This window comes from Lolium perenne, chromosome 7 (genome assembly GCF_019359855.2).
Source record: "Lolium perenne isolate Kyuss_39 chromosome 7, Kyuss_2.0, whole genome shotgun sequence".
NCBI classification, from domain to species: Eukaryota; Viridiplantae; Streptophyta; class Magnoliopsida; order Poales; family Poaceae; genus Lolium; species Lolium perenne.
Window position 1 is genome coordinate 325,715,282 of NC_067250.2, and position 23,108 is coordinate 325,738,389.

At 42.3% G+C, this 23,108-nt stretch overlaps 1 protein-coding gene across 3 annotated transcripts; it reads left to right on the forward strand.

The window, feature by feature from the left end:
• The first annotated feature begins 1,222 nt into the window (after positions 1-1,222).
• Positions 1,223-4,140, forward strand: LOC127319228 (cysteine-rich receptor-like protein kinase 10). Of its 3 annotated transcripts, none has more exons than XM_051349461.2 (8): positions 1,223-1,430; positions 1,529-1,701; positions 1,780-2,044; positions 2,235-2,490; positions 2,566-2,716; positions 2,814-3,005; positions 3,112-3,144; positions 3,924-4,140. In XM_051349461.2, exons 2-8 carry the CDS (start codon positions 1,555-1,557, stop codon positions 3,984-3,986), a joined length of 1,107 nt encoding a protein of 368 aa, XP_051205421.1. In that variant the 5' UTR covers positions 1,223-1,430; positions 1,529-1,554; the 3' UTR covers positions 3,987-4,140. The 3 variants fall into 3 exon arrangements, with proteins under 3 accessions (XP_051205421.1, XP_051205420.1, XP_051205423.1); XM_051349460.2 differs by having other exon boundaries at positions 1,224-1,430; positions 1,553-1,701; XM_051349463.2 differs by lacking the exon at positions 3,112-3,144 and having other exon boundaries at positions 1,224-1,430; positions 1,553-1,701.
• Positions 4,141-23,108: the final 18,968 nt, after the last annotated feature.

Consider the following 23,108-nt stretch of genomic DNA (forward strand, 5'->3'; position numbering starts at 1 on the left):
CGACCGATTGCCGGTCATCATTACTGCAGAGGCACACCCCACCGTAGCTCCGACTCCACAGCGACACAACGAAGGACGAGAATACCCATCGGACATGTCGGTAACCGACTATCGAAGCCCAAACCGCGACCCAAGCTCTGCTTGACGCATCATCGTTGCCAAACTGACCGCAGCGCCCCAAACGAGGCGCCTGAACAACCATCCACCCTCTAGTCGCCAAGACGAAGCCAACTCCGAAACGATGCCCTCAGCAAGGAGAAAGACCCAGAAGCGTCTCCATTGTCCGATCCCAAGGATCTACGGTTTCCCTGTGAAGGCAAAACTCCGAGGTGATGAGAGGAGCCCTGAACGACGCTTCCAAGAAAATCAACGGCACCCACATGTGTCGCCGTCGCTAGTCCGGACCAAAGCCCGGACAAGGATTTCTCCTAGGGTCCTTCACCTCGAACCACCCGAGCTGTGAGGCAACGAACTACAACCAACTTCCACATCCAAGACCGCCACAGCACCACCTCCCTGCCGCTGGCAAGCCCCAACGGATCCAAGATGGATCGGGCCAGCAGCACAACCACCCATGCCACCACCTCTCCAACCGACGACATCACTGCCGCACCGCCGGCCTGGCCGGACGCAGGGATTGAAGCTTGGAGCTCCAGATCCGCCACGAAGGAGGCTCCCTGGGCCAACCGGTAGCAATGCCACCCCCGTGACCGAAGATGCCGGCCACCATCCACGGGAACGCTCTGAAGCACGTCACCGCGGCCACCACCTGAGCCTCCGCCACCGAAGCGTTGTCGACTCGCGTAGGGCCGTCGCCCTGGCCTCCTCACGTCGGTCAGCATGCAGCCGCCTCACCCGATAGCACATTCAGCGGCGGGCCCCGCCACGGCGGCTGCAGCGATGGATGGAGACGGACTTGGGGGGAGGGGGGCGTGAGGAGCGCGCGAGGGGTTTGGGCTTGCTTGTCCTACACTGTTTGGACGTACAGTAAATGTTTTGCTAGTTTTTTTTTGCGTATAAATGTTTTGCTAGTTGCAACCGCCGCTGCACACGCTACAGCAGGTATCACGCCACGCGGTATTGGAGACGCACTAACTGCAGGTATAAAGTTCTTGCTCTACGCGGCCTGCGGAAAATACGCGGTGACGACGAGATCTAGGCAGCTAGGCGACACGCATTGTCAGGTGGACATCTTATGACGTGGACACGATGGGCATATACATACGTTATTATGTACACCAATCGGAAGACTGAACTGACCCCAAACAGGTCAACTTCTTCCTCTTCGTGTTGCTCCTTTATCTAGATCCAATCCCACCTGCCATAGCTAGCAACAAGACTGACCATTTATCTCGTTCCTCGATTCCCATAGCTAGATCCAATCCCACCTGCCCATAGATCCCTCAAGGCTTCCAGATTCACTGTCGAAGGTTAGTGACTGTGCCCAGCATGTTCTTTTTAGCTGTTAAATTTTGCATTTTTACTCTTATTTATGCTGTTTTGTAAACTGAGAATAACCCACAACCAGTCGCTGCTCACGGTCGATCCTCAGAAATGGCCCCTTCTGGAAGTAAAACCCAAGAGAACAACACGAGCCCCGAGCTCCCGGAGGAACTGCCATACGACTTTCTGAAGCAAATCACGAATGACTTCGCCGAAGATCGGAAAATCAGTGGAAGTCCATTCGGAACACTCTATAAGGTGTGATAATTTTCCATTGGTGTTTTGGTGTTCCAGAGGTTGAGGAAGACATGCTAATATATCTGCGAGATTGAACAGGGATTTGTTCCGGACGGTGACAGAGTGATTGCCGTGAGGAAACTCCAGGAGAACGCGCCGATGCCTGCCGACAAAACGTTTTCAAAGGAGGTTCAGAATGTCATGGCGCTCAAGCATGAGAACATAGTGCAGCTGGTTGCATTCTGCAGTGAAACAACCAAGAAGCTGGTGCAGTTCGACGGAAAGTATATCCAGGCAGACATAACTGAAAGTTTGCTCTGCTACGAATATTTACCTGACGGAAGCCTCGAGGAGAAACTTTTTGGTAGTATATTATTTCCCACATATTCTCATTTACCATATTTCTTAGCGGTTAGTTTTCAAGTTTGGGGATAGGACATCGTTTTTCTACACTATTTGGTTTTCCATCGTCCCATCTAGTTTCTTGTAATGCATGTTTACAGTTATTAATATTCCAAATTGCTAACCCTCTTATGCTGATATGCACTATGCAGAGGCCGAAGCAGCTGAGGATGTCTCTTCGGCTGAACCCAGCATTGACTGGGGCACACGCTTCAAAATAATCAAGGGGATTTGTAAGGGCTTGCAATATTTACACAAGTTGGACATTCCCATTATCCATATGGATCTGAAACCTGAAAATATACTGTTGGATGCAAATATGGTGCCAAAGATTGCGGATTTCGCATTTTCGAGAGTCTTTGGCCAAGAACAAACCAGATTGTGCACACAAACAGTTGTGGGATCCTAGTAAGCTTGAGAACATTACTCTGTTCCTTATTATAATGTAATTCCCACTTAACTTTAGATGTTAATGCGATCCAGCGGATACATGGCTCCAGAGTATCTATACAAAGGTGAAATCTCAGCGCAGTCAGACATATATAGTTTAGGCCTAATGATAATTGAGATCACCACAAGAGAGAAGAACTGCCCCGAAAAAGACCAACCATCCGCAAGAAAATTTATTGATAAAGTATGATGAGACTCTAATTATTTGAGTTTTGAAGATTGAAATTGGAGATTTATGCTACATTTAGTTTGCATATAACCACCAAGCATTGTTTCTGTAGGTATGTAAAGAGTGGACACCAGAGCATATAGCATCGAAGTATGCATTGTTAGATTCAGAAGGCCACAAACAGGTTAAAGCATGCATCGAAATTGGGTTAAAATGTGTTGAGGTTGACCGGAAATGCAGACCTCCCATAGATGAAATTGTTGACACTCTCAACGGACTGCGTGAAAGCCGAACGGCAAAAAAGGTATGCTAATACAGGATTATGTAATTTCTTATAGTGAATTGAGATAACTTCATTTTAATTTTCGTCTGAAATAGCTGATCAGTTCTTTATTTTTTGGTAACTAAAGGAGGGTCACTGCTGTCCATCTATATTCACGATGGTGCGTATGCACAAACGTCTTAATCGTTAAAATTACAAGCATATTCATGTTTACATTGATATATTTAAATTTTCTGACACTGCATATATTGCGTTTATTTTGTGTTGTTGCCATACTTTGTATACGAACTAGCACATACACGCCCTTCACATTCATTAAGGAAGGGAGTCTCAATCATCACAGATATCTGGTCGGATATTTTAGATATGTCCCAAATGTAGAATTTCTTTGCGCATCATAAGAATCCTTTCACGTGATTTTGCTGCGAACTGAAGAGTACTACAAAAATATATACCCTCTGCTGTTCATTTCTGCCTGCCAGCTAATAGGAAGTGTGTATTCTATCTTAGGATGTCACCTAGCGATATGAATGGGACACTCGAAGAGCTATGTTGTAGAAATTTCGCAACTATAAAAAGCCAAAAGTATATGGCCATACTTAACTAGGTTGGATGACCATGATAAACAAACAAGAAAAGAAATAATCCTCTTCTCGTGTGTAGCATAAAATGTTTTCATTAAGATATAAGCAATCTGGTCATCAACTGCATAATCATGTCTACAATACTGTTTTTTTTTTGGCAAATGTTTTTTTGTGTAATGTGTATACTACAGTTGCCAACTAAATGCACTGTCTACTTCATTGGCTTTCATATTTTAATATATATCTTACTGTAATTGTAAAACATGTGATTTCTAAAATGAACCACCTATCTGCATGATCATACAGTTTCTGCTAGACATTTCTGATTGCTCCAACACGCTATATGAAATTTCAGGTCACCCGCACGTCTACAACTAGCGCGAAGCTTAGATCCATTTTTGGTGACAAGAAGAAATAGTGCTCTAGTATTTGCTACAAGATCTTATGTATGCTGGAAATAAGACCCGTAGATGTCATGTCAGTGTGGAAACATCTCAAATCCTTGAACTAAAATCATGACACTTATTATGGATTGGAGGGAGTAATTTTTTCAGAAATTATATCTTTTGTTACTGTTGTGTTTCATATCCTTTCAAATAAGAATCGGTTTCCCTGGTACAATAAGATAATGTTGTTAACTTTAGTATGAAAAGTAACTCTACCATTTCCGAACATGGTAAAGACAGCGAACAGCGCTCGCTCGCCCTCTGCAGAACAAAAATAGGGATGTCCGTCTATTTGTCTCATTAATCGAATTACTACGTAAAAGCACGTGGCTAGGTACCTTCCTCAACCAAAATCAGGATTCAGGAGCACAACCATGTAAGAGATACAGAAGATGGTGTTCTAAGAACTTAAAAAGTTTGAAAACTTCGAAGACTAGCAGATTTTTTTTGTATATCTCTAAGAAAAGTTAGGCATACGTGTCAATGGCGAGGTTCCGAGAGCTTGTCTCTCTGTTGCTGGCCACGGCTAGTACCCGGGTGCTGCTCAATGGCGAGCCAGGACCCCCGATATGGCATCGGAGGGGACTGAGACAGGGGGACCCCCTGTCGCCATCTTTGTTCGTCCTAGTGATGAACTCGCTCAACAAGGTGCTTGCCAAGGCATATGAGCTGGGTGTGCTGCGACGGTTGGCGCGGCGGGACCTGGCGACCTCTGTGTCGCTCTATGCGGATGACGTGGTGATCTTCTGCCACCCTGACGAGTCAGAGTTGAGTGCGGTCCGTGGCATACTGGAATTGTTCGGACAGGCCTCCGGCTTACGCACCAACTTCGCCAAATGCTCGGTATCCCCGATTGCGTGTTCGGAAGAGGAGGCTGGGGCGGCAGCGGTGCACATGGAGTGCCAGCTAGCGCCTTTCCCGGTGAAGTACTTGGGTATTCCCCTATCTACAAGGCGTCTGTCGGCCGAGACTTTCCAGCCGCTTGTAGATAGGCTAGCTGACAAGCTGCCGACGTGGCGGGCGTCTATGATGCCGCAAGCTGGACGTTTGGCGCTGATCCGGGCCGTGCTGGCGGCAATCCCGTTGCATCAAATAATGGTCCTGGCACTGAACAAAAAGACTCTCAAGCAGATCAACAAGATTTTGCGAGGGTTCCTCTGGGTAGGCCGGGCAGAGGCCAATGGAGGTCACTGCCATGTGAACTGGGCAAGGGTGTGTCGACCGCTGCATCTAGGCGGACTGGGGATTCCCGATCTGGCACGTATGGCCATAAGCCTAAGGGTGCGCTGGCTGTGGAGGATGCGCACTGACCCCCTGCGTCCGTGGCGTGGGCTGGACATGCAATTCTCGAAGATGGAGCTGGACATCTTTGCCGCCTCCACCTCGATGAGGGTTGGCAATGGAGAGTCAGCCCTCTTCTGGGAAGACCGATGGCTGGGCGGCCGTTCCATCAAGGAGATGGCGCCGGAGGTGTACGCGCTGGTCCCTAAACGGCGCAGGAAGATGCGCACGGTGCGCCAGGCACTGGTTGACCGCACCTGGATCCCCGACATGGCAGGAGCGCCTAGTGCCCTTGCACTATGGCAATATGTGCAATTATGGGGCAGACTGAGGGACGTCCAGCTTTCGGTGGAGCAGGACACGATGGTTTGGGTCTGGACGACGGATGGACAGTACACATCCCACTCTTGCTATGAGGCCCTCTATCAGGGAGGGATCATATCATCATCATGGGAGCTGAACTGGAAATCCTGGGCGCCTCCAAGGGTGAAATTCTTCATATGGTTGGCCTGTCTAGACAGGTGTTGGACGGGTGAGAGGCTGGCACGTCGTGGTCTACCACATGCGCCTCCGCTGTGCAACCAATCCGAGGAGACTATGACACACCTTCTCACTGGTTGCCCATTCTCCAGGACGGTTTGGTTCGAGGTCCTTTCATGGATCCGATCCACCTCCGGACCTCCTTCTTTGGAGGGGGACTTCGTGGAGTGGTGGTCGCAGGCAGTGCGTACCGCCCCTCGCCAGTTGCGTAAAGGTACATCGTCGATAATCATGCTCACGGCGTGGTGGATATGGAAGCACCGGAATGCTGCGATCTTCGACAACGCACAACCTTCAGTGCCTTCCCTGCTCGGCGACATCAGGACCGAAGCGCAACAGTGGGCGAACGCGGGAGCCCGGGGTGTCCGCCAGCTCCTCCCCTAGACTAGGTTTCCTTTCTTGGGTTGAGTTGTAGTGCGGGGTGTTTGTCCTCTCTTGGACATGTACATATGACCTTTCTCTTTATCTATCAATGCATCGAAACGCAAGTCTTTTGCGTTTTCGCGAAAAAAAAAGAAAAGTTAGGCATACGTGCTTTGCAAATTCACAGAAAAGATGCTGCTCTATTATTGCGAACCAAGTAGGTCCTTGACAGGTTGGGGCGATGGGGAGTCCTCCATGAGTTCAGATCACAAAGGATAATCTGCGGATTTTCACCATGCAGGGTGCCCCGAGTGTTCAGGCCACAATGGCGTACGCTGAAGGTTTGCGCTATGTAGGATCTTTTGACCGCATACGACAACTTACAGTTTTGGGACCTCCCTGGCCCTCTCGACCTCGAACCACAAAAAATGGGAATGGTGCCAATATTCCACAGAATTAGTTCAACCGGATACTGTCACGTAATATTACCTTATGATTTCCTAAAGGACCCAAAACTCCTTAATTAGGTTTTCATACCATATTACCATGAGAGGCGAAACTGTGATGTTACTGGATCAGCAACCCCACCATACCTTATTGGCACGAAGAGTTGTCCGCATGTTCTCTTTCCCTCTTTTTCTTAACTTTTAATTGACATAACTAATTTTCTCAATATGTCATGTTATTTAGGACATTTGCGATACATAAAAGTTACATGCACTGATAGAATTAAAAATGTATGTGTACCTATGTGGCTTCTAGTAAAACATGCCCGGTCGGTCTTCTAATATCCGATCGGTCAACTGCTGACCGACCGAGTCACAAAATTGGAATTTTTTGAAAACGTGTGCTATTCCTGGAAATAAATAATAAATTCGTATTATTAAAAAAATCGCTAAGTTCAAACAGGAAGGATCACAAATTGAATATGAAGAAATAAATTGAGTCAAATCTAACCTCCATGCTTGGTCAGTTGGCGCTACGATACTTGCATTCATTAGAAACTATCTTTTCCAACAGCAACTCTGCCCCCTTTGTTGTTGAGATAATCTGGTCATCATCTGCATAATCATGTCTAAAATACTGTTTTTTTGGCAAATGTTCGTTTGATGTAATTTCTATAATACAGTTGCCAACTAAATGCACGGTTTACTTCGTTGCTTTCATATTTTAATATATATCTTACTGTAGTTGTAAAACATCTGATTTCTAAAATGAATCAACTATCTGCATGATCATACAGTTTCTCCTAGACATTTCTGATGGCTCCAACATGCTATATGAAATTTCAGGTCACCCGCACGTCTACAACTAGCACGAAGCTTAGATCCATTTTTTGTGACAAGAAGAAATAGTGCTCTAGAATTTTCTACAAGATCTTATGTATGCTGAAATAAGACAGAGACTACAAGCCACAACTAGTTGCTGGTGCACCCATCTTTCATGTCACACCTGCAAGTTTTTAAAAATTCCAAAATAAAATCATAGACCTAGATTATGTTGTATCTCGTGCATCTGCCAAGTTTCATTCAAAAATATGATAATATGTGACCTACACAAAAAGAACAAATGATGTGACTGGATAGTTTAGGACACTGCTCACTTATGTCTTCTATTTTTTGCACAGGTCTCATGTGGTCATATTTTGACACAAAATTTTGGAGGTGGACAACATATAACATAGCCAGTGTCCATTATTTATGTCACATTTTTTGAAAATCCAGAAATATGACATATAATAATGAGGTGCAGGCGTAACTAGTGGCGGAACATTCTCAGATGTTACTCCCTCCGATCCATAATATGTGTCATGATTTTTAGTTTATATTTGAACTAAACCACAACATCTATTATGGATCGACAAAATTATATCTTTTGTTACTGTTGTGGATGTTCATGTCGTTTCAAATAAGGATCTGTTTCCCCAGTTCAATAAGATCATACTGTTAACTTTAGTATGAAAAGTAACTCTACCTTTTCCCAACATGTTAAAAACAACGAACATCTCTAGGAACAATTGTCTCATTAGTTTTCCCATTAAAATTCCTACCTAAGACCACCTACAATGGGCCACGGTATTTTGGACACGAGATTGATCCATTTTAGTCCGTTTGCGGTGGCCCGCGGGTAGGAACTAGGTGTAGCTTCGTACGCGGTTGCGGCTGTTTGCAAAAAAATACTGAGGTAGAAAAAAACTTAAACACAGGCGGGCTGTTTCTGATCTTACTCGCTGGTGCCGCCAACTTCTAGCCCTCCTTGCCGAGGTAGCTGAAGACCTACGGCGGCGCCAGACATTAGCCATCGGAGGAGGCGGTGGCAGCTGGTCCGCTGCTAGCGGTGCTGGCACCGTCGTGGCCTGCTGCAAGAGGTGGATGGCCTCCTTGAGGCCAATCCACTTGGAGCGCTACTCGACCTCGGAGATGGCCATCGCACGCACGACGACTTCTTCTTCTGTTACCTACGGCTCCTCCATTGGCTCGTACTCTGTGTTGTTGTCCTCCGGCGGGTCCTCGACGCCGGCCTGCATGTAGGCCTTCGGGGGAACGCCGGCACCCACGGGAGCGGCTCTGCGTATTGGGTGTCGGCCCCATGGTACCGGAACCAATCGCCTTGGCTGGGGAGTGGCGTGGGGAACATGTACCCCGGCCACCCCTCCACTGGTAGCGCATCATCCTCCTCCTTCACGGGCGTCGGCGGCGGTGCCTGGGGCAGTAGCGGCGCGTCCTCCTCCTCCTCGTAGTCGACGTCGCCATGGACTGGCGTGTGTGCGGGTGGACCGCGTAGACCCACTGCCATTTAAGAAGACCATGTGGACTGGCCTATGTGCGGGTGGGTCGCGTGGACCCACCTTCTCCTCACCTTCCTCAGTCGCTGATGCGTGGGACAGCTGAAATTTACCGCGGACGCACACGCTGTCTGCGGCCACCGCAAACCCACCCCAATTTTGGCTAGAAATGCAGGCCAAACGGACACAAATGATCGTGAGGTCCGTGTAGTTGGGCCTTATTTTTTTAGCCGCGAGGACACCGACAGATACAAATGATGTCAAACGACTTCAATAGTTTGAGAACTTCAAAGTCCAGAGGATTTTTGAATATCTCTAAGAAAAGTTAGAGAAGTACATACATGCTATGCAAATTCACAGAAATGATACTGATCTATTGTTGCAAACCAAGTAGGTCCTTGACAGGTTCGGGCGATGCAAATTCCTCCATGAGTTCAGATCACAAGGATAATCTGCGGGTTTGCACCATGCAGGTTGCCCCGAGTGTTCAAACATAATGACAAGAATTACTTCAATGGGATACTGTCACGTAATATTCCCTTGTGATTTTCTGAAGGACCCAAAACTGCTTCATTAGGTTCTCATACCATGAGCGGCGAAAATGTGATGTTGCTGGATCAGCAACCCCACCTCACCTTATTGGCACTTAGAGTTGTCCGCAGCTTCTCTTTCCTTCTTATTTGACATAACTATTTTTCTCAATATGTCATGTTATTTTGAACAATTGTGATACACAAAAATGATTACACGCATGGATATAATTAAAAATGTACTTGCACATATATATTGAAAATTGAACTCGGCTCCCAGGTGCATATGATACCTCCATCCAAAAAACATATTTCTTTGTCTAGAAAATTAACAAAAAAATTCGCATCTATATCTCAACAATCTATGTGGGTTTGTGTAGTTTCACCAAAAGCCAATATTTGTTTGGTCAGTGTAAGAAAGACAAAACATGTCTTGCAAAAATGCATTCGTTAAAAGATATATGCAATCTGGTCGTCATCTGCATAATGTTGTCTATAAAAAAACTGAGCCAAATATTTTACTTGTAGTTATATTTATAATACTTTTCAGAAGTAAATGCACGGTTCACTTTGGAGTTTTTCATTTTTTAGTATATATTTTACTACACTTACAAACATCTGTTTTCTAAGAAAAAACCAAACATCTGAATCATTATATCTCTCTACTGTACATTTCTGATGGCTCCAACGTGCTATTTCAGGCTTGTTGTGCTTCTTCAGCAAGCACGAAGCTTGGATCCTTATTGGTCAAAAAAGAAATAGTGCTCTAGTATTTGCTACAGGATCTTATGCATGCTGGAAATTATACTTGCAGATGTCATGTCAGTGTGGAAACATTAGATGTTATTTCTTTTAAGAAATTGTAATTAACCATGAAACGATATTGTTGTTTTTATTGTTCATGTTAGTTTGAAATAAGAATCTTCCCATAGGTAATCTTCGGCTCGGCCAAAGCCTCTCGACAAAGGGTCTCACTCATAAGTTAGCTTTTTTTATGAATCTTGATCACAATATAACAAACTCCACCTTGAGACAAGCTTTATATTAGAGCATGAACTTCAACAATCTAGTGAATAACAAAGAAAACACTTTCAACGCTAAACAACTATTAGGAATAAACAGTTATATCAACAAAGCTAGAGCAAAGCTCAAATTTGACAACAAAAACTAACTTTGTTATCATATCAGCAGGATTATTATTAATACTAATCTTGCATACCTTTAGTTTACCTTGTGTAAAAATGTCATGAACATAATGTTACTTGACATCAATGTGATTTGCTCTTTTATGAAAGATTTGATCTTTAGTAAGGTATACGACACTTTAGTTGTCAGCACTGTTGGAAAAGGCGATGCCTAGACAACGCTTAAGCAATAGGCGATGGATAAATGCCTCGCCTAGGGCATAAGCGAAAGTCTAGGCATGGCAACCTAGAAATTATCTTCATCAATAAGAAATCCTGCCATATTTCACTAACGAAGCTAGATGGGAATTATTCTAGAGGTAACTATTATAAATTTATATATTTACATGCTCTAAATTGATGAGTATTCACATATAGTAAGCCATATACACATTTGATGCTATAAAATATATCCGTACGCCTAGGGCGCTTAAGCATCGCCTACTAGGCGAATGCCAACCACCTCGCTTACGCCTAGCGTTTTTTCCAACCTTGGCTGTCACAAAACAAGTTAATGCAAAAATTATTTATACAAAGATCGGTAAACAAATATTTCATCCAAACAGACTCTTTACATCCCTAAAAAGAACATACTCTTTACATGCTTCAGCAATAGTCATGATTTAACCTTAGTAGTGGATTGAGAAACAACTGATTATAGGTTGCCTTTCAACTCACATCACATCCACCAACAGAAACAAATAACCTGTGAGGGACCTACTCTTATCAAGTTGGCACCTTAAGTACTTGACGAAGCCAGCAAGACTTAGCCACTGCGTTCACGACAGCCATGTACTCCGCATCCGCCCTAGAGCGCAAAACTGTCTGCTGCCGCTTCAAGGACCATGATGCAAATTTTGGCCAATGATAACACAAATTTCAGAGTTGGATTTGCGGTTGTTGGGGCACCCGGCCGAGACTACATCTGAGTAAGCGACAGGATTGTGATCCTTCGACCTGCCAAGGTAAAGACCAAGATGCGAGGTGCCTTGGACATACCAAGGAATTCTCTTCAGCGGTGTGATGTGGGGTTCGCGTGGATCATGCATGAATAAAAAAATCTTCTGCACGGCATAAGCAAGATCGGGCCGTGTGAGCGTGAGGTATTGTAGGCTTTGGTCTGTCTAAATTCATCTCAAACACCATACCTCAACATTAGGATCTTTAGCAGAGTAACTCCTTGGTGAAAACGTGTAACAAATGATAGCTGAAAAAACACTAATTGAATGTTAACTGGATCAGTTGTTCACAAGTATTCTAGACACAAAATGTAATTGGAGTGTAGAATGGCTCTGGGAACCACATTTTCTGTCTGGCATACGTAGGATAATACCTGGATGAAACGGGACGCATATTACTAGCTATAAATTGGTCAGACGGTCCATGTAATGTGTCGTACGTGTGCGTGTAGCACAACTCATTGGAGTGGGTTGTCCTATTGAGGGGAATTAATGGAACTACATGCTAATAGTTTCTTTAATCACTTAGATACTCCACTACCGGTCTCTCTTTTCTATTATTATTGTCAGCCTACTTACATCCATGTGAACTACTTGATCATAAGATGCTCTTCCACGATTTAAGTTAATGACCTTGGACCCATACATCAAAGACTAATACACTATGAGTTGAGTTGTCCCAATCTTATTTGCCAGATCTATTCAACATTTTCTCTGCCCGAGGTAAATGCATGAATCCGAGTGATAGCTAGCTAGCATCACCACATGCTATCTACTTTACACAACAAGTGGGCAAGTTACTAATCATAAAAAGAATACTTGTAAAATAGTCATGGGGCAATTGTTTCATTAGCATGACGAAGAGACAAGTTGGTGTGAACTTCAATGACTTGAGCTACCGAGTCTTGTTAGTTTATTTCTTAAATCTCATCAAGTGGTCCTATTGCTAAGAATATCGACATCAGACTTTGCTTCCTATGCTTTTTTTTGTTGAGGTGCCAACTTTTTCTTTGTTCATATAGTAGAAGCCTTTTTGCATTGTTTTGGTCTTTCAAGTATATGGTGTAATATGTTTTGGTTTGTTAATGGAATAAGATGATTCTTTACTCCATTACGAGTATAGTTTGCCAAATATGATCTATGTCATGTATATAGGAGTATTTGTATGATACCACCAGATAGAACCAATGACGACTTATTGTTGATGTGGAGCTTCTAGCTACCTCTCCGAACATGACACAAGGAAGCGTCAAAGGATTGTGCGCATCCATTCAATATGTCCTCTACGCATCAAACAAAGCACCAAGACAAAACTAGTGACTGACAAAATGTTTAGGAGGACACAGTCGTGAACTTCAAGGACTTAAGCTACAAGTCCTTCTACTCTTCTTTCCCATGTCATCACGTAACTTAAGAGCTTAGAATACTGTCATTTTAGAACTTCGCTTTGTTCAAATGCCTAGAGGCCATTCCATATGTTTTGGTTTTTAAGATACAGTTGTAAGAGCATCTCCATCGGCACCCTCCAAATAGGCGCCGGCAGTGGCGCCGGCACAGCCATATGGGAGGCATCGGCACAACATCCTCTATTTGGGGATGGTGTTCCCACACCGGCGTCCCCCATACGGCGGCCCCAAAAACCTGATTTTTCTTTTTACAATATTTTGAAACAACATATCAATCATATAAATTATTCATACAATATTTTGATATAGTTCAACACAAATTAAGAAATGAAATTATTCATACAATATTTTGATATAGTTTAACACAAATAGAAATAAAATTATTCGTACAATAATTTAAATTAAATCATGCATTGTTGGCGGCTCGTCTCCTCGCCCACAAATGCGCAGCCAGATCCGCCTGAAGTTGAGCATGAACACGTGCATCTCGAATTTCCTGATGCATGTGAAGGAAAGTGATAGCTGGGTTCATGCGTTCAACAACAGGGTTATTGCAGTACTTGTAGCAGCAACTATTTATTAGAAAGTTCGTTCCAAAGAAACTTTGCAAATGGCAATAAACACAACCCTGCAACTGCGTTGTCGGGCGCAACCACGTCCACACCCAAACCGTGGTTTGGAAATAACCTATACTATAAAGTGCTAAAATGGCAAGTATTTGAGAGTTCTAAGTAACTAAGAGCAAAGTAAATAACAAATGTAAACTAAAACAAGAGAATGTTGAGAGTGTGTTTGTAATATAGTTGAGGGGTTCTCAAGGAGTGTAGGTTCCACCTCTAGTATTGCTATTACTTATGATTAGAATGAACTATATCTTTGCTATGCTATGTGTGGGGAGAACTCCATAATAAAATGCGCCCAGAAAGCCATCGGTCATCGCATCTCTAAATAACCACAGCAGCTAGTCTTCTGCAAGCCACATATTGACTATTGCTATTAAGGGTTTTACCCTATGGTTATCGATATGAGCTTAGTGAATCCCTCCTTATCCTCCCCCCCATCCATGTGTTAAAGCGCCGATACGGTAATGTCACTTCCCGCCGTTCACTCTATCACACTTCAAAGGATAGGTCCCTCCTTGTCCATAAGGCAAATATTACGTGGTGCACTTCACATAACATCAAGAGGAGAGAACTAACACATATTCATAGATCAAAGGTATAACATATCTTTATTTCACATCATAATATTACTAGGGTTTCTCCATATCTCCTCAAGAACAAAGGAACTTCTCATACATGAAGGGGATCAACATCATAGCAATATGAATATGAAGGTACAATTGCATACAAGTGTAAATCCTAATAGGGTTCGGATCACAACCAAGTAGACAAAGAGGATTGAAGATGTAGACGTTGATGATGATGATGATGATGATGATGATGATGATGATGATGATGATGATGATGATGATGATGATGATGATGATGGAGACCGATGCGTTGGCCTTCAAGATCCTAGCCTCCTCCTCCTCTTCTGTGTTGGTGGAGATGGTGATGGAGGCGGCGGCGACCGAGCAGCAGGGCTTCACCCCTAGGGTGTGGATGAAGTGGTGTCCTCCTCCTTGGCTCCTCCCCTCCTTAAATAGCACTCTGGAGGTCAGTTTCGCGAACCGACGGAGCTAGGGGCTGAATATGCCCATCGGGCCTTCACAAATGTTGTTCCGTTTGATGAAACGGAGCCGTCGGAGCCCAGTACGGGCGGACGGTACGGGCGGGGTCTGCCCGTACCGATGGTCGCTAAACTTGCGGATGCTTTCGTATTTTGCTCGCCATTTCTTCATCCGGACTCCGATTGAGGTGTTCTTCGGCTTGTTGAACTCGTATGGACGAGGATTACAACACCATGGCATTAGATCTTAAATATAAGATGTTGAAAAAATATCACTTTTCCTACACCTCATATGGCTAAGTATGGTGCTTGTAATTCTCCCATCTTGTACCCTCTTGGTCCCTTTTGCTCCTGTTTTCCATGATTGCCAATAACACCTAAATACACATAAAATACAAGGGAAACATAATAAAATCCTAATAAAACTACTAAATATGCGAAGCTCATATGAAAATGAACAAGAACTCGAGTATCTAGCTAGAGCATGAAATGCGTGACAATATGAGTAATAGTATACTTAAAAACCTCAGTAAAATATTTCTAAATTTCGAGCTATCAACTTCCCCAAGCTTAGCTATTACTCGTTCTCGAGTGACAAAGTGAAAAAGAATAATAGTGAGAAATAAACTTTGGTATAAAAACTCACAAGTGCGACGTGATATCCTATACTTACCCAAGCTATAAGTAAGATGCAACATAATCATACAAGGAAACACCAATTCAGTTATGTTGGTCCATAAGAGATCACTTACAACTTCTATGCCTCATGTTAAAAGTAAATCTACCTTGAAATAAAACTTGTGATCCTCCTATTGCTCCTTTTATATGTTTGTATATTAAGAGTAAGAGATCATGTCAAAAGAAGCATAACAATGGAGTGTTTCATTAAAACCCACATCAATTAATCAAGGTTATCAAAACACTTCTTTTCTATTTATTGTCTTTCAAGAATTTTCATCTAGTAGTAGCGAGTCCATGCCAAGACTTGAGAAGTGATACTTTTGGATTCCAATGATAGTTTCCAAACAAGAGTCATGAATGACATTTTTAATAAAATTTGCAACACTCAAGGGGATAGTAGTACACACGAGTAGCTAGCTACCCATGCATTCAACTCATAGCTGAAATTGGGATTTATACCTCGAATCGTAGAGTTGCTAGCATCCCAAGAGTATGCACCACAGTTTTGTAGACAAGCTTAAAGCATTATCATACTTTGATTCACAACATTACAGATTGGCATGTGTCTCGGCTACCACTAGGTTTCAATTAAATCAAACAACTCTTATCAAAAAGTGATATCAAATCTATATTCATATCTACGGGGTTGAATATCTTCATGGTTAAACTCTTAAGACAGTTGAACATTTCATAAGTCATCATTGAAAACTTTTTCTTATTGTACTTGATATTCTCAAGTGTAGAAATCATGGCAATGTATTCTAGAGGATCACAATATTTTTCTCAAGCTGGATAAAGATTTGAACATAGTGCATCAAAGCTCTAACTCAGCTCTTATGGAGATTAACAAAAAGCAAGTGCATCCCTTATATAAGTACGAAACATAACTTACTCAAGCAAGTCAATCAAAAATAGCGGGATACATGCTTGTTCAAATTTGTATTGAATGAGAGCATTGCACATGGTCCTAAACATGCTAAAGTAACTTCCCCAAGCTAGGCTCTTGCAAGAACCAAACTTGAATAGATCACCAAAAGAAAAGAGAAAATGCAGTTTTCAAAAGAGAGTGTGAGGAGTGGTTACCTACCCAAGCTTGATTAAAGCAAGGGTGATGCACTTTTACCATTGAGGTGCGGATAACCTCTCTTTCATTGGACAAGAATCTTTGCTTCAATGAACCTTCTTTAACGTGGAATGGTGATTTCCTTCCTAAAGAACCTGCTTGAAAACTTAAAGAGAAAAAAAATTATTCTTTTGGAAGCACGGGGTTAGCTCACAAGTGATGAAAGTATAAGTCTCACGAGGTCGGTTCATCAACCTAAGCACCCCACTTAAGTCAACAAACAAAGTCTAAGAGTTGTACAAACTCTTGGATTTGATGAAATGCAAATAAGACAACATATGAGACACAAGTGTGCAGCCCTATGTGCTTAATTAAAAAGGAGAAGTCTCGCTTAAGGCGGAAATCTCGCTACTAGAAATTTATTGAGCAAGGTTAGAGTTGGAAGGTTTTACTATACACTTGTTGTTGAAGCGTTGAGTTGAAGCAACCAAGCAACCAGTGTGGGCATTTGAATGGTTGGCACACACCGTCAATGTTTCCACACAAGGTTCAAGTCCCTGCGAAAATAACACAAGAAGTAAAAAAGCAAACGGTTCGGTGTATGGACGGAGTTCATTCACCCAACCGTGAAAACAAAAAGAGACAAAAAGAGACATAAAACACTACAAAGAATTATAGGCTAGGGAGTTTCAAAGGCAGATGCATTAAAACAAGATGCAATAGAACATGTAGAAGGTACTCTACTAACCTTGGCTTGTAAAAAAAATGAGTTTTTTTTGGTATACCTGTCTTTATTGCGTTATGTCGCCTCCTGGTACGGGCGGGTGATACGGGCAAATGCGTCCGTACTGACGCTCGCTATTCTTACTGGAAATTCTTGAAGTTTTGTGCGCCTGATGGCGAGATCAGTACGGGCGAGCGGTACGGCAGCATCCCGCCGTACCGACGGTCGCTAAACTTACAGTAACTTCTCTGGAACCTTTCCTGATTTCTTCATTGTGTTGTAGGAGCGGTACGGGCGGGTGGTACGAGTAGATGCCCCCGTACTGGTGCCCGCTAAAACTCCCTAGAGCCTCAAAAACCATTCATTCTTCTCCGAAAATTCACTAAGGACCTGAAACATTAGTCTAGCATCCAAAAACGCATACATATATTCTGTAGAAATTTTTTAACCAGGATATGCAACACATGATTTCATCAATTATCAATTCTACCTTTTGAAATAGTCCCAAGCCAACTCTAATAGGAAATCATGCATATATAAAAGTGCCTATGCAACATGAATGCAACTATACTCAAGACACAAAATTAAGAATGACACCTAATAACTTTCGGGTTGCCTCCCGGGAAGCGCTTTCTTTAAAGCCATATAGCTAGGCTTTGATGCTCCATTATTATTTCAAAAGATGAACTTGGAATTGTAGATTTTACCTTCATGAGGTTTGGAGCATCTCATAGTGGAGTACGTTCGGAGTCGTACCCGCTTGCGGTGCATCGGCATCTTGTAGATGAATAGGTTCTCGCTTTCAAGCGAGTGTGGATGCACCAAGTGTGGTGGGCATGCCTTCTTATGTGACTGCAACAAAAAGGTTAGGGATTCATGAATAAATTTTAAATCTTTACCTTGGCTTTCATTGTAGGGGAACACTTCATAGTATTCTTTTTTCGCACTAGAATTTTTTTCCTTCATATTAGCATCGAATGATTCATAGCAAAGTTCTATCTCTAGTTCATCATTAGTAATGCTCTCCTCATGAGTATCTAGGCACAAGGCCTCTGCATATAAATTATGTTCAGTTTTAGCATTACAAGAATCATCACTAAAGAGAGATGCATCATTAACAACCATAGAAATTGTAGTGTGCAACTCATTGTCAACCTCACCTTCTTGGTGTTCCTCCTCTTTATCTTGTGAATCCTGTAAATGGTTATTTTCGGGAACTACAAGTTTGCATTGTTTCTTACTCTTTATCACAAGTGCATTATCACTAAGATGTTCATTACAATACTCAACAATATATTGCAAGGTTTCGTATGCCATTTGTAAAAATTCATCATCACTACTCATCATAAGTATCATAATTTTTCGGAGTAGCTCATGGGCACCTTCATAAAGAACATACTCTATAATATCCCTATTAGCATCCTTACTATAGAAAGACGCCAATGCTTCATAATAAGTATGATAACATTGAAACCAAACCCGGCACATGTACATTTAGGGCATATTATTTGATAAGAAGAACATAATGTGTGAGCACAACATATCACTTGATAAAACATGTCATTTACCTGTGCCTCACCACTAGTTATGTGTTCCTCTTCATTGTACACATTGTCCTCTTCTTGAGTAGCCATGTGTAGGAATTTCTCTTATCCCTTCTCCTCCATTGCAAGTTGCATCTTGATACGTCTCCGACGTATCGATAATTTCTTATGTTCCATGCCACATTATTGATGTTATCTACATGTTTTATGCACACTTTATGTCATATTCGTGCATTTTCTGGAACTAACCTATTAACAAGATGCCGAAGTGCCAGTTCCTGTTTTCTGCTGTTTTTGGTTTCAGAAATCCTAGTAACGAAATATTCTCGGAATCGGACGAAATCAACGCCAAAGATCTTAGAATCCCCGGAAGCATCCAGAACACACCAGAGAGGTCAGAGGGGGGCCACAGGCCCACCAAACTACAGGCTGGCGCGGCCAGAGGGGGGGCCGCGCCGCCCTATAGTTTGGCCCCCCTGTCAGCCCCCCTGCGCCGCCTCTTCGCCTATAAAAGCCCTTTCGACCTAAAAACGCAGCACCAATTGATGAAACTCCAGAAAGACTCCAGGGGCGCCGCCGCCATCGCGAAACTCCAATTCGGGGGACAGAACTCTCTGTTCCGGCACCCTGCCGGACGGGGAATTGCCCCCGGAGCCATCTCCACCGCCGTCTTCACCGCCATCTTCACCGCCATCGCTGCTTCCATGATGAGGAGGGAGTAATCCACCCCCGAGGCTGAGGGCTCCGCTGTAGCTATGTGGTTCATCTCTCTCCCATGTACCTCAATACAATAATCTCATGAGCTGCTTTACATGATTGAGATTCATATGAGTTTGTATCACAATTTATCTATGTGCTACTCTAGCAATGTTATTAAAGTAGTGTTATTCCTCCTGCACGTGTGTAAAGGTGACAGTGTGTGCACCGTGTTAGTACTTGGTTTATGCTATGATCATGATCTCTTGTAGATTGCGAAGTTAACTATTGCTATGATAATATTGATGTGATCTATTCCTCCTACATATGCATGAAGGTGACAGTGTGCATGCTATGCTAGTACTTGGTTTAGTCTGTTGATCTATCTTACACTATAAGGTTACTTAAATATGAGCATTATTGTGGAGCTTGTTAACTCCGGCATTGAGGGTTCGTGTAATCCTACGCAATGTGTTCATCATCCAACAAAAGTGTAGAGTATGCATTTATCTATTCTGTTATGTGATCAATGTTGAGAGTGTCCACTAGTGAAAGTGTAATCCCTAGGCCTTGTTCCTAAATATCGCTATCGCTGCTTGTTTACTGTTTTACTGTGTTACTACTGCTGCAATACTACCACCATCAACTACACGCCAGCAAGCTATTTTCTGGCACCGTTGCTACTGCTCATACTTATTTATACCACCGGTATTTCACTATCTCTTCGCCGAACTAGTGCACCTATTAGGTGTGTTGGGGACACAAGAGACTTCTTGCTTTGTGGTTGCAGGGTTGCATGAGAGGGATATCTTTGACCTCTTCCTCCCTGAGTTCGATAAACCTTGGGTGATCCACTTAAGGGAAAACTTGCTGCTGTTCTACAAACCTCTGCTCTTGGAGGCCCAACACTGTCTACAGGAAAGGAGGGGGAACGTAGACATCAAGCACTTTTCTGGCGCCGTTGCCGGGGAGGAAAGGTAAAAGGCACTCATACTTCGGTTCCAGGTAAAGTACTTTTCTGGCGCCATTGTGTTTGTGCTCGAAGCTATTTCCTTTAGATCCTGCAATTGCAACTTTTTGTTTCTTGTTTACACTAGTTAGGCATAATGGAAAACATCTGTGAGCTCTTTGTACTATTTCCTGAGTCAAGACATGAATGGTTTAATGCGAAAATTAAAAAACCCATGGAACATGTTAGCATGAATACTTTGAACACCATTGTTGCTAATGATATGGAAAATTCTAAGCTTGGGGAAGCTGGTTTTGATGAGCATGATCTTTTTAGTCCACCAAGCATTGAGGAGAAAATTTTCTTTGATGATACTTTGCCTCCTATTTATGATGATTATAATGATAGTAGTCTTTTGGTACCACCTACTATGGAGAGTAAATTTTGTTGTGATTATACTATGCCTCCAACACTTGATGAGAATAATAATGATAGCTACTTTGTTGAATTTGCTCCCACTATTACTAATAAAATTGATTATGCTTATGTGGAGAGTAATAATTTTATGCATGAGACTCATGATAAGAATGCTTTATGTGATAGTTATATTGTTGAGTTTGCTCATGTTGCTACTGAAAGTTATTATGAGAGAGGAAAATATGGTTGTAGAAATTTTCATGTTACTAAAATGCCTCTCTATGTGCTGAAATTTTTCAAGCTATACTTGTTTTATCTTCCTATGCTTGTTTCTTTGCTCTTCATGAACTTGTTTATTTACAAGATTCCTATGCATAGGAAGCATGTTAGACTTAAATTTGTTTCATACTTGCCTCTTGATGCTCTCTTTCGCTTCAATTACTATTTCTTATGAGTGCATCATTAAAACTGCTGAGCCCATCTTAATGGCTATAAAGAAAAGAACTTCTTGGGAGATAACCCATGTGTTATTTTGCTACAGTACTTTGTTTTATATTTGTGTCTTGGAAGTTGTTTACTACTGTAGCAACCTCTCCTTATCTTAGTTTTGTGTTTTGTTGTGCCAAGTAAAGCCGTTGATAGAAAAGTAAGTACTAGATTTGGATTACTGCGCAGTTCCAGATTTCTTTGCTGTCACGAATCTGGGTCTACCTCCCTGTAGGTAGCTCAGAAAATTAAGCCAATTTACGTGCATGATCCTCAGATATGTACGCAACTTTCATTCAATTTGAGCATTTTCATTTGAGCAAGTCTGGTGCCATTTTAAAATTCGTCAATACGAACTGTTCTGTTTTGACAGATTCTGCCTTTTATTTCGCATTGCCTCTTTTGCTATGTTGGATGAATTTCTTTGATCCACTAATGTCCAGTAGCATTATGCAATGTCCAGAAGTGTTAAGAATGATTGTGTCACCTCTGAATATGTTAATTTTTATTGTGCACTAACCCTCTAATGAGTTGTTTCGAGTTTGGTGTGGAGGAAGTTTTCAAGGGTCAAGAAAGGAGGATGATATACTATGATCAAGAAGAGTGAAAGCTCTAAGCTTGGGGATGCCCCGGTGGTTCATCCCTGCATATTTCAAGAAGACTCAAGCGTCTAAGCTTGGGGATGCCCAAGGCATCCCCTTCTTCATCGACAAATTATCAGGTTCCTTCTCTTGAAACTATATTTTTATTCCGTCACATCTTATGTACTTTACTTGGAGCGTCTGTTTGTTTTTGTTTTTGTTTGTGTTTGAATAAATTGGATTACATCATGCTTGTGTGGGAGAGAGACACGCTCCGCTGTAGCATATGGACAAGTATGTCCTTGGTTTCTACTCATAGTATTCATGGCGAAGTTTCTCCTTCGTTAAATTGTTATATGGTTGGAATTGGAAAATGATACATGTAGTAATTGCTATAAATATTTTGGGTAATGTGATACTTGGAAATTGTTGTGCTCTTATTTAAGCTCTTGCATCATATACCTTGCACCCATTAGTGAGGAAATACATAGAGCTTGTTAAAATTTGGGTTTGCATGAGTGGTTTCTCTAGAGTCTAGATATTTTCTAGTAAGATGTTTGAACAACAAGGAAGACGATGTATAGTTTTATAATGCTTGTAATATGTCTTTTATGTGAGTTTTGCTGTACTAGTTCGTGCTTGTGTTTGCTTCAAACAACCTTGCTAGCCTAAACCTTGTATCGAGAGGGAATACTTCTCATGCATCCAAATCCTTGAGCCAAACAACACTATGCCATTTGTGTCCACCATACCTACCTACTACATGGTATTTTCTGCCATTCCAAAGTAAATTGCTTGAGTGCTACCTTTAAAATTCCATCATTCACCTTTGCAATATATAGCTCATGGGACAAATAGCTTAAAAACTATTGTGGTATTGAATATGTAATTATGCACTTTATCTCTTATTAAGTTGCTTGTTGTGCGATAACCGTGTTCACTGGGGACGCCATCAACTATTCATTGTTGAATTTCATGTGAGTTGCTATGCATGTCCGTCTTGTCTGAAGTAAGAGAGATCTACCACCCTATGTTTAAGCATGCATATTGTTAGAGAAGAACATTGGGCCGCTAACTAAAGCCATGATCCATGGTGGAAGTTTCAGTTTTGGACATATATCCTCAATCTCATATGAGAAAATTATTAATTGTTGTTACATGCTTATGCATAAAAGAGGAGTCCATTATCTGTTGTCTATGTTGTCCCGGTATGGATGTCTAAGTTGAGAATAAT

What these genes read in the sequence shown, in the direction of transcription:
- LOC127319228 (XM_051349461.2), top strand. Translation starts at nt 1,555, where the DNA reads ATGGCCCCTTCTGGAAGTAAAACCCAAGAGAACAACACGAGCCCCGAG. An exon ending in CATTCGGAACACTCTATAAG is followed by an intron (nt 1,702 to 1,779) that starts GTGTGATAATTT and finishes GAGATTGAACAG; the next exon opens with GGATTTGTTCCGGACGGTGA. An exon ending in AAAGCCGAACGGCAAAAAAG is followed by an intron (nt 3,006 to 3,111) that starts GTATGCTAATAC and finishes TGGTAACTAAAG; the next exon opens with GAGGGTCACTGCTGTCCATC.